Here is a 12,827-nt window from a genome sequence, read left to right as displayed (position 1 = left end):
AAGATAATGAAATTGTTCATATGGGTTTAATTCTAAAAAGTTTGGACAATAATTGCTTGCTTCACTAAATAAAATTCGCCTAATATCTGAATAAAACTCACAGTCAATTAAAAAATGGCGCTCGTCTTCTACTAATCCTGACTGACATAAAATACATTTCCTCTCATGTAATGCTAAGGGAGGACGAGAATACCGGCCTGTCTCTATTTTCAATTTCAAATTACCACAACGGAACTTGGCTAACGTTTGCCTATGCTTAAAATTTACAACAGTATATATATATGATTCTGGGGTAAAAACAGATTTAAACGTACGGTAAGTACGCAACTTAATCGTTTATTGATACAAAATTTGCCTCAATTGAATAACAATAAATATGTAATCGTCGTATTGTGAATGTAATACTTTCATTTTTTCAGGTGTCTTATGATATTGATGTACATGCAGCACATTTAATGAAAATTTAACTGGAACAATCTGCAAAAAAAGTGAATGTATCGTATGTGATATCAGAAATATAGATATACATCATGTGATATACATAATGTATGTATCTTATCGTGTATGTATCGCATATTTATAGCTTGAACACTTAATTCGAGTTGGTACCGACACCGTATAGGTGATTATGGTAGGACCGCTTCACGGCTGAGCGCTCCCAAGTCGAGGCTAGCCGCGGGACTCGATGGTCACGGATGGCTGCTGTCCAGGTAAAGTAGTCTACGGCTGGCAGTGCTGGTATTGCCGCGCGACAGAACCGCCCGAGGCGAATCTCGCAATATTCGTCATGACGTTTAATATTAGGCGATTTTCACGAAAACTGGATTGCTCCGTCAATATTAGATTCGAGGAGCAGAATTAGCGTCAGTGGAGAACAAAATAGACCCTGTCGGACATTTCTAGACTGTCGGGGAAACTTTTAGATAGTCATGAAATAAATAGTGTAAAGTTCATGATTTCTAGATAGCTCGATAGAATTAGACGGTGGTCATGTTAAATTGGATATGATTCACAGAACTAGCTTTGACCGTCGAAAATTAGCCATGAAAATTCATAATTAGATACGATGCTGAAAAAATGGACTGGGTTGGGTTAAATTAGATCTTTTTTGGTAAAATTGGTGAAAATTTCAGAATTAGTAGAAAATATGAAAAAACTAGTACATTCGTGTCTCCCAGTGTTGGTTTCTCAATTCGCATTATCCCATGCCCAATTTGATTTACTGGTGAAAGGATCTCTTTGTTCAACAACTCACTACCTTAGAGATGCTGCTTTTTTTTTTTTAAATGACCTTGAATGATAGGACGTTCAACAATACTAAACCAAACCAAAATAAGGAGTGTAAAAACGATAAAACGAAAATACAGAAAAAATACTTTAGACTTATTAAACGACCCTTCATGTCGGCCGTGTCTGAGTTGGTGTCGAAGGCGAAATGTCTAATATCACGTTTAACAGCATTAAACCAAACCACAACGGGCGAATCAGTCTTCCCAATGAAAAACAGACGAGTCCTAACCAGGAGTGATTTCTACCGATATTTACTGTTTTTTTTCTCTCTCAGGGGACAGAAACCAACGCCTTACCCACAGGGATGAACGTTCAAATGAAGGCCCATAGCTTATAGTGAGACAGTGTTAATTAAGACAAAGTGATAAAAAGCTGTTCGGGAAAGACAAAAACAATATCCCTAATTAAGTCGCTCCTATAGTAATCATGTTAACAGCAGGTACAACCTGCAGGTTTTTGCATGCATATCAAAGGAATTTGTCATGTGCATACATTATGAGCTCCTGCAATAAAACGGCTGGTTTGCCTGTATTTGCAACAAAGCATTATCATGGCGTGTCATGTGATGTGTGTTTATCTTCTGGTGGCAATAGTTGTTGCCTTTGGCAGCTCCACGGCGGCTCATGTGTAAGTACAAGAGAATGGAGAAGCGAGGGAGTTTGTCGTTACAAAAGTATTCAGTTTTATTTATTCTTATTTATACTTTTTATAACATTTTAACAAAAAGATAAATGATTATTTTAGTATATTCATCTTGTTCGGAAATGATAATCGTTCATGTTTGACTAATTTCGTTAATAATCAGTTTATTTATAATCAGATTTAGATACATTTTCCTGAACGCCATTTAAAAAAATTGCCTACTTAAATATCTAAACTGAAACGGTGACCTTCTGACAAACTGATATACAATGTATTTGAAATTTAAAAGGGATTGTAACCATTTGATATTATTAAGTTTTCTCAATCCTTTTGATAGGCCATTGAACACTAATAAGCGTAAGCATCATTTTAACGAAAATATCTTATTACCATTTAATATTATATGCAGTTTGATTATTTCAAGGTTACACATCTTTGGTACATTTTTATGTATCATTGAAGAACATTGTATCTGCCTGCTCTCGTAATCTCTTCTATATCATCAGACTTGTATGAATACAACACGTAGGCAAAAAGGAGTATAACGTTTGTTCCCACAGTATACCGACAGTTGGATGATGTCACAAAGAATGATTGTCGATCAGAAATACAATTGTCAGGAAGATTTATTATTTTACCCCTACCCCCGTAACAAAGTTATGAATGGTATACCGAAATCCGCCTGTCTGCCCATCCGTCGTCCCGTAATCTACTAAAGTGCTGTTCCTATTTCAACAAAAGTTGGTATGCAAAATTAGTATAACATAGTTGTGCATCCCGATTTATTTTACCATAATGCGTTTTTTCAAACTGGCCACCGACTTCTGTTTGGTTTGTGGCTTGACACTTACTCGAGTACAAACCGGATTTTAACGAAACTTTTTATTGATGACAGGTATGGCATGTAGCTGTGCATACAAAAAAGATGCAAAATATAAAACGGCCGCCAGCTTTTAATTGGTTTAGGCTTGTCCGGTCAACTTCAACCAAATCACTAACCCGAAATTTTACATTTGGTTTGCTTTGGTTGATTTTGTTTAACGTCTTTTTAACAGCTAAAGTCATTTAAGGACGGCCTCTCGTGCAAGCGACATGCATGCGTGTGGTGAGTGCGTATGTGTGTTTTGGGAGGCTGTGGTATTTTCGTGTTTTTAAAGTCTCCTTGTGGTAAGCCGGAACTATTGCGAAACGTTACATTTATGATCAGTACGACATGGAGTTGTGCATACAAGGTCTCACACATTTCATCTGAACCAAGTCCATGAAGAAAACCTACGGGGTATTAATTATCCCTCGTGATACAAATCTAGTTCAAATTAACAAAATCTTGTCAAGATATCTTATTTCACAGATAGTTTAATAGATCTTTTTGTAACGCTTATACAGTTTTGGGCGACCTATTAGGTATTTCGGTAATTTGCATTTGTTTGTGGTTTGGTTAAGTATTATTGAACGTTCTATCAATAGATAACATCATTTAAGTACTATTCCTATCCACAGAGTACATGAAGCTTTTAGAGTTAAATCACAAAGGACATTTTAATAAATATATCAATGTGTCATTAACTAATATCATTTTCGATTGACGCATTTGCTACTTTCTTTCTCGATTCAGAAAACCGAAACGAAACATTTTTGAAAACTGTCCAGAAAATACGATCCCCGCCAGTGCTGTATTTGATCCCGCCATAGGAAAGTTCCTGTTCTCGTGTAGGAAGGCACCTGCGCCTATTGGTAAATGTGTAATTTTAGGTGAGTGATATTATAGTAAGCGCTGTATTCCCAGCCGTCAAATACGATAGTTTTATGATATAAAATAGTAATAGCAATACCTTTGCAGGAATGGTTCAGGATTTCCTTCAATTCATTTGGCACGGATGTTTATTTTGCAATTAGTACTGTTTGCAATAAACTATGTTAAATTGAATGCTTTGGATATTATCAATTGGACAATCCAGTAATTGGTCGTGTACCCAGCAATTTTCTCTTAGCGAATTTCCAATTTCACTGTTGCTAAGAAAACCTACGACAGGTATAAATAAAATATAAAATATGCAAGATAAATGGTCACAAAACCAACCACCTCCTTTTTCCTAACCAGCCAAATAATTGTTTTGTCACAATTATAACACTTGATCTGTTTGTACTGACTACAGATAATGCGTAATATTGTTGCCTTCTACATCTGCACCGTTTACTAATATAAAGGCTATGTACCTACTATTTATGCAGAAAAAGTTTTAAAACGACTGTGTTTTTACGATAGAGGAAGCCGATCCAACACAATCACTGAAGTGTCCTCCCGACTTTGTGCTGATGGGCAGTGAGCGAATAATCTGCTGTGAACTAAAAGGTGAGTAATTTGGTACGCAATAGCATCTGCAGTATAATTAAAATGATTTATTTTTAGACTTTTACCTTATATTTCAAAAATATGAATAATAATAATAAGAGAACATAAATAAAACGAAAGCGAAATCATTTAAAAGTGTAACTATAAAATTCAACGATACAAAATATAGTGGTTGCAATACTACCATACTTTGCCACATGCGAAGCACGTAGGATACTTTTGGATCAACTTGTCCGTCGTCGTCGGCGTCTGTCACATTTGTTTTCCGGACTTTTTTCCCTACCACCTGCAACATCAATTTGTTACTTAGCATGTATATCTGCCACAATTATTTAAAGCTCGATCCCTGTGTCAATATTCCACTTTTTTGAGTTATTGCCTTTTGCACATAAGGAGTTCTCTTAATAGTTTCGGATTTATTTTCGCTACCACTTGCCATACCAATATGTTACTTGAGGTGCGGCTTTATCATATATTATGTATCCAGTTTTAACACCGTGTCAAAATTCATTTTTTGTGCTGGAGTTATGGCCCCTTGGCCATTGCAAATTCACTTGGTACGCATCAATAGTACGCATACGCAAGGCAAGCACATTCAATAGAGCATTGATGTAGTTCATGACTGCATTTTAAAAGCAAGATGCCCATTGGGCCTGTATCGCTCATCTGGCTCTACAGCAAGTTGATCGAGGTCATTTCTACAGATACTATGCGGATTACCTCTTTATTCAAATATCAGCATGCGAAAGGCCCAATATCAAGTCCCTGTGCCTCTTAGTTACTGAGAAGTTGTTTATACATGTGGCTTATTTGACCCATGTGACCTAGAATGAAGGTCAAGTCATTCATTTGAACAAACTTGGTAGCCCTTTACACCAGCATGCTACAGGCCCAATATCAAGTCCCTGGCCCTCTTGGTTATTTAGAAGATGTTTGAAGATTATATCCTGTTTGATTCATGTGACCTTGAATGGATGTCAAGGTCATTCATTTGAACAAACTTGGTAGCCCTCACACAAGCATGCTACAGGCCCAATATGACGTCTCTGGGCCTCCTGGTTATCGAGAAGTTAGCCCATTTGACCCATGTGATCTTGAATGGATGTCGAGGTCATTATTTGAACAAATTTGGTAGCCCTCACACAAGCATGCTACAGGCCCAATATCAAGTCCCTGTGACTCTTGGTTATTGAGAAGAAGTTGTTTAAATGAAAAAGTCGACGCTAGACGGCCGGACAGAAGGACGCACCACGGCATCATCTCAGTTGACCTTTTGGCAGGTGAGCTAAGAATTGAAATCGGAGAGAATGACATTAGAAATGCAAAAATATGTCTGTTTTTTCCAAGTTTAAAAAAGATAAAGTACATCGTAGCATAACAGTTGTCAAAAATGAACATATATATATACATGCGGGATGTTGATACTGGAACAACAACCCCTCTTGCATATACACGCGACAGGTGGCGTTACTGGTCAAGATGGAGTATGTGATTGGTCAATGTAGCGGTAAATGCAAAATGCAGATATGCAGTTAAAAACGAAACAAAGTTAAGATTGAATGCAAGCTAAATAAGTGGATATATATTCCTGCTTCAAAAGCAGTCTTATTATTACCAAAAATGATTCAAACTGATCTAATTTTGTTATCCGTGCGGAAACGCATTAGTTCGTTTATAACCACCAGCATTAAAACTATGCCGTTTATATTTTTTAAAGATATTTCTTGTTTAGAGTTAGTTACCAATTCGGCTGTTCCATAATCTATGACATACAGTCAAACCCGGTTTTAACGAATTGCCATTTTGGTTTTGAACAAATGATTTTTATTTCTCAAGGCATTCACAGGCCTCGCGATCAGCAACGCATGTTTCTAGGTCATCATCATCGTCATCAATACGGAAAGTTTCGCTTTCAACTTCATGGTAGCGTAAAGCGTACATGGTGTCTATGTTAATCCCAACAACAAAATGAATCGAAATAGTATTGTTTATATTGTTTACTTGAACACAATTAATTCACCTGTATCAATAGCCTAAAGCTGTACACTATTGATACAGCGCAGGTGTCGGTACGTGATAACGATTATGCAAACTTCACAAAACTGTATGAAACTATTGCACTCATCAGTCACTTCCTATCCGACTATTTTGATGAATATAATTAAAAAATTGTTTTGTATTTGTTACAGGTATTGCTGCTACGGCGGATTGCTTTAGACCAAAGACATTGTATTCGTTCAAACTTGGGTTTGTTATTCCGTTCCCTAAAGACTTCGCAGCGGTTGGCAGATTGAACTATGGGTAAGACAATGACCAGTACATTATATTTGTATGGTACCATACTGAAATAAGTATTTTCCCAAAAACATTTACCTCAATATTAAAGCCACATACTCCCAAATAACTTTAAATTTTAGTTGCACATATGTATTAATGAAAATCCAAAGATGCTCATTCACGCTCTCTTAACATTAAAATGGCCACTGGCCTAGACGCTTGACCGGGTAGTCCTTGAGACATCAGTGTATAGAAATAACTCGCTGCATTCATGTATCGCGAGATTTGTCACGGAGCCGGGAACGAGGTAATAACAACGTGCACTGCTAATTACGTCAGACATGGCCGTTGTTTAGATATTGGGAATACGTAAAATTGACCAAATAATGTTCATTTTAACATTAACATAATATTCAAGTAATAACTGTACAAAAGAAAGAAACAGAAATCTAAATATTTTAGATCGGTGCATTTGACAATGTTCAAAAGCTAGCAAGCAATCCAATAGACGTTCGACAAAATCGGAATTAGAGTCTATTCCCTTTTCTTCTCTCGCTTAGTTCCAACGAATCATTTCCAACTCGGGTTTTTCCTTTTTACGTTTTGTTTTGGCAGGATCTGTCTTTGTTTTGGCAGGCTCACATATTCGGAGTCCACCATTTTGTGTAGACTGATAACTCGTCCGTTGCATTATGGGACTATTTCGCATAGAAACTTCGTCTGTCGGACAAAGTTATTTTTGGGAATTTCCCGTATACTTTCATAAATACACACTTTCCTCCAATTTTTGTTTCGCGATGATTTGTTACGTATGCGCCTGAAATGTAAACATTTCTTTTGGAGTATTTTGTGGCTTTTAAAGGTAAAGTGTGTTAATTTTGGTATATCATTATGGTACAACTTGTACATTCCGATGACATCATATTTTTTTTACATATCTCGTGTTGTGTCTGCACTGCCTGATACGAAGGCTTCAATACATATGAAACAGATAAGAGCGTGAATGTAATTGTACGAGACCGAAAAGTGCTGTACATTCTAACGAAAATGACAAAACATCGTTAAAATTATTTTAAAAGTGGTCAATTTATCGGCACTTCGTTAATTAAAACCAGTTTATAACGCCAATATGTAACTGTATGTGAATAAATAGAATGTACAACCCTTTTCCTCGCTTTCTAAGAACGATAAACAATTGTATTACGTTTGTATGTACGAAAAATTACGTTAGTCGGATGTTTTTGCAATATTTACTGACCAAGTGTAAATGAAGTCATTCGTGTCGGTCACGTGACTATGCGAGAACACTAGTGCCGACGAAAACATCCCGATAAGGACGTTGGACATCTAACATTAAAATCCGGTCGAGAAAACAAACAGAACTGATGAGGAAATCGTCAAATACTTAATTTATTTAAAAATATAAAGATTTTTGTATTGTTTAATTATACGTGCAACATTAACCCACATGCACATATATACATTACTGTATAATGTGGTACACGTTTTAGTTATTGCTGACCCATTTGGAGAAAATAGAAAATTACGAATTTCCAGGAAAGTTGTATTTGGCTTTAATGTTGTAGTTAAGCCGCGGAAACAAACCTCACATTTTTTTTTAATATTTTTGATCACATCAATATTATTACACAGTAAAATGTATATTAGATACTGATATTGGTCGTCTATATGCCCTGTAGTTTAGGCGTAAGAATGGTACCTCTTGTCACCATTGCATGGCAGTAAACGGCGAGTATCTTTTTGACAGGATAGTAACAGCGAGCGAGTAACAGTATATCAAACTGCTGTAAACTTATGATTATTAATAATAAAATACTTTATTTAAAGTCGATCACACTCTGAGTTACAGGACTTTTCTTCCAAGTGGTCGACATTTCCATGTACAATATTTACAATAATGCTTGTAAGTCTTGTCCCTGACTGGTGGGGTCTGCTGCTGGGTGTCTTCGGCAGTATGCTTCAGTGAGGTAGCACTATAAATCGGCAAAAGTTCCGGCCTATCACAAGGAGACTTAACACGAACATACCGCAGCCTCCCAAAACACACATACGCACGCACCACACGCATGCATGTCGCACGCACGGGAGGCCGTCCTTAAATGACCTTAGCTGTTAATAGGACGTTAAACAAAATATACCAAACCAAACCCTGACTTGTGTATAAAATAGCGGGGAATAGTTGTTAATGTCGTGTCTGTCCTTCCATCCGAAATTTAACTTCTCCCGGCTTCATCAACTACATTAATTATATAGTGTTGCTGTTGTAACTGTAACGTAATACTTGGGGCATGAGTTTACCTAGGTAAGTAGGTGTCATACATCAACTTAGGTGAGGAACTGTGTCGTGTAACAAAAGGATTTCACGTTAATAAACACTCTAACCTACCTTTGGCTAACCTACCTTCGGCTAGCTGGCTATATGGACGTTTTCTTGATGTAAGCGTACTTTGTAAAATCATATTTTCTTTTCCAGGTCCTGCAGGGCAGATCCAACCGTGTTCCAGATCGAGATTTGCAAATTAACACCTAGAACGGCCTATAACTCTTACCATCTAATGTAGGCAAATATTCGTCAACACATAGTTGGCGAATTACATCGGTACCCGTGTGGCATTGATCAACTGTGAATGTGTGGGCTTTGATAGTGATAAAGAGATTCGCATGGTTTTGGTCCATATATCATTAACTTGTAAAGCTAGTTAGTCACTATCGTGATGGCATGCTACTGTTAGATCATGTCCTATCGGGTAACGTACAATAAATGTGATTTTGCAAAAATGCAACTTGTTCTTTGTTATATGAAGAAATCGCGTGTTGTATCTGTCAGATACAAAAGTATCAGCCGATATATAGAAAATATATGGCGCTCGCAGTATGAGCATGTAAAAAATGGTTATTTAATGTGTTCTAGCAAAGTCAAGATTTGACAATATATTCAAACCTGTTCTTTTCCATAACCTCTCTAGAATTGAACATATAAAATAGTGTCCTTACAGTGACTATAACATAGTGAATGTAAGATTTTCACCACCAAATATTGAACGTTGGCCTAGTCATTGGATAAAAAGCAACAAAGTTAGCATTTTTTCGAAAACTTCTGAATTTTTTTTGCATACTTATACAAATATATAAGAATGGTTAAGAATGACAAAAATTAGAATAAAAGAATAAAACTATTGAAAAAGGAAGAATTGTATATAGAAAGGATAGAGCAATCACAGCAGATGAAAAAAACGAGATTTTATTAGAAAAAACTATTGTATACAACATTTATATAAAAAGCATAAAGAACATGACAGTCGAACCCGGTCAAATGCGCCCTATACAGGTTTCGTATTATATTGGGTATTTCAAATGTTCGACACTATACATGCAGACACAACACTTCGTATACACAAGAGTCGCTTCAGTGAGGTAGCACTATAAATCGGCAAAAGTTCCGGCCTATCACAAGGAGACTTAACACGAACATACCGCAGCCTCCCAAAACACACATACGCACTCAGCACACGCATGCATGTCGCACGCACGGGAGGCCGTCCTTAAATGACCTTAGCTGTTAATAGGACGTTAAACAAAATAAACCAAACCAAATCAAACACAAGAGTCGTGTTACAGTTTTTAACGCTATGAAAGAACAAAACCGCATGTATAATATATCAGAAATAAAACTGTACATGATATGTATATGGTATTCAGTCTTTATTTTTAGGCCTACAAATACCTAAGGTCAGATCGCACTACTCAAGTTTTGCCGCAGCTTAGATTATTGCCTGTCAATAAGAACTAATCATTCTAAAAAATAAGTCTGTCAAATGTTTGAAAACCCGATCGTCTATATCATTTGGTTCTGTACCAAGTATTTATATTTGTCAAGGCATTTTCGGGCCTTGTGATCTACCATTATCGTCATCCTCGTTATCCTGGAGCTCTGCTGTTTTCACAGAATGGATGTCAGCCTGGATGTGATAACTCTGCTGTCAATATCAAGATATTGATTAATTGAACACCATTCACTCACCTGTATTCATGCCTACAGCTGCATGCATTATCTAAAAAGCGCATAGAAACGTGACAAAGACTATGAAAACTTGTGTCAATCGTGGATAAACAATATGATAATAATGAACACTGTTTGCAGTAGTTTTATTAGGTCATCTGACCCGAAGACCTATAGCCATCGTGCTTCGTCCGTCGTCGTCCGCCGTGCGCCGTCCGTAAACTTTTCACTTTTCAATCTTCTTCTCAAGTTCCACCAGTGCTATTGAGCTGAAACTTGCCTGAGATGATCCTGATATGATCCCGACCAAGTGTTGTTATTTTTCGGGTCGGTCCGAAATCCAAGATGGCCACCATAGCCGCCATCTTGAACAAGAGCTGTTGGAGAACAGCATAGCTCGTCTCGCAAATGTTTGTCAATAAATAATTAAAATATATTAATTGGAATGGTTTCGCAAATTGCATTAATAATATTTATATTGTTTACTTGATCAGATTATGCTTTGTGAATTCATGCAATTTTCAAAACCATACCAATTTATTTATATATAAATTATTTATTGACAAACATTCGGGAGACAAGCTATGCTGTTGTAGATTAAATGAATATATTAAATACAAATGTAATTGCTTTTGGACATATTTCTTCAATTTTTTGACAAAATATTATCCTAATGAGAGTTGTCTCCCTTGAAAAATGTGGACCGCTATAAATTGTTTATTGTGAGCATTTTCACTTTGTTTTATTTTCAGTTTCACCCCAAGAAGGGGTAGTGTAACTCCATAGGGACTCTTTTACCAAATATCAGCACCCTAGTACAATCATAAAGTGATGGGTTAAATAGCTTTCAACATTTGCACAAAACTAAAAAAAAAATGCGTTTTTTCTCCAAAAAAAATATTTCAGTTTAACTCTGGCAAGGGATAGTTTAACCCCCACAGGGAACCTAATACCATGTATTACTATGCCTTTCAACACTCACAATATAAACTTAACACAGTCCAAAGATTTAAAAACAAAAACAAAAAAAACACAGATTTAAAAAGAATAAATCCAATTTTTTTAAAGTTTTACTCCAGGAAGGATTGTCTTACTCCATAGGGACTCTATTGCCAAATATCAGCACCCTAGTACAATTATAAAGTGCTGTATTAAAACCTCTTAACACTTGCACCAAAAACTTAACGCAGAAATTTTCTTAGTCCAAAAATTTGAAAATTCTGGTTTTTTCCCCAAAAAATATTTTAGTTTATCTCCGGCAGGGGATAGTTTAACCCACGAGGGAGTCTATTACCAACTATCAGCACCCTAGTACAATTATAAAGTGATGTATTAATACCTTTCAACACTTGCACCAAAAACTTAACGCAGAAATATTCTAAGTCCAAAAATTTGAAAATTCTGGTTTTTTCCCAAAAAGATCTTTTAGTTTAACACTGGCAGGGGATAGTCTAACCCCAGAGGGACTCTATTGCCAATTATCAGCACCCTAGTACAATTATGAAGTGATGTGTTAATACCTTTCAACACTTGCACCAAAAACTTAACGCAAACATTTTCTAAGTCCAAAAATTTTCAAAAATCTGTTGTTTTTTTTCCAAAAAATCTTTTAGTTTAACTCCGGCAGGGGATAGTTTGACCCCAACAGGCACCATATTACCATAAATTACTATGCCTTTCAACACTTGCACCAAAAATTTAACATTTGGAAATCCAACGCCGACGCCGGAGTGACGACATAAGCTCTCACTCTTCTTCGAAGAGACGAGCTAAAAACACATTTAAAGCTTCTTCTCAAGTTTCACCAGTGTTATTGAGCTGAAACTTGCCTGAAATGATCCTGATATGATCCCGACCAAGTGTTGTTATTTTTCGGGTCGGTCCGAAATCCAAGATGGCCGCCATAGCCGCCATCTTGAAAAACACATTTTAAACTTCTCCGGTTCCATTGGTGCTATTGAGCTAAAACTTGCACGAAAAGATCGTGATATGATCCCGACCAAGTGTTGTTATTTTTCGGGTCAGTCCGAAATCCAAGATGGCCACCATAACCACCATCTTGAAAAACACATTTTAAACTTCTCAAGTTCCACCAGTGCTGTTGGGCTGAAATTTGCCTGAAATGTTCCTGAGATGATCCCGACCAAGTCTTGTTATTTTTTAGATTGGTCTGAAATCCAAGATGGCCGCCATATCCACCATCTTGAAAAACACATTTTAAACTTCTTCTCCAGTTCCATTGGT

At 36.6% G+C, this 12,827-nt stretch overlaps 1 protein-coding gene across 2 annotated transcripts; it reads left to right on the top strand.

Annotated features, from left to right (window-relative positions):
* The first annotated feature begins 1,810 nt into the window (after positions 1-1,810).
* Positions 1,811-9,363, top strand: LOC117315525. 2 transcript variants are annotated; one of them, XM_033869754.1, is made up of 5 exons: positions 1,811-1,917; positions 3,548-3,684; positions 4,199-4,285; positions 6,475-6,586; positions 9,057-9,363. In XM_033869754.1, the coding sequence occupies exons 1-5, from the start codon at positions 1,841-1,843 to the stop codon at positions 9,142-9,144; spliced, it is 501 nt and encodes a 166-aa protein (XP_033725645.1). In that variant the 5' UTR covers positions 1,811-1,840; the 3' UTR covers positions 9,145-9,363. The 2 variants fall into 2 exon arrangements, with proteins under 2 accessions (XP_033725645.1, XP_033725646.1); XM_033869755.1 differs by having other exon boundaries at positions 1,917-1,963.
* The last annotated feature ends 3,464 nt before the right edge of the window (positions 9,364-12,827 follow it).

This window comes from Pecten maximus, chromosome 17, assembly GCF_902652985.1.
Source record: "Pecten maximus chromosome 17, xPecMax1.1, whole genome shotgun sequence".
Classification (NCBI taxonomy): domain Eukaryota; kingdom Metazoa; phylum Mollusca; class Bivalvia; order Pectinida; family Pectinidae; genus Pecten; species Pecten maximus.
This window is presented reverse-complemented; position numbering and strand designations above follow the sequence as displayed.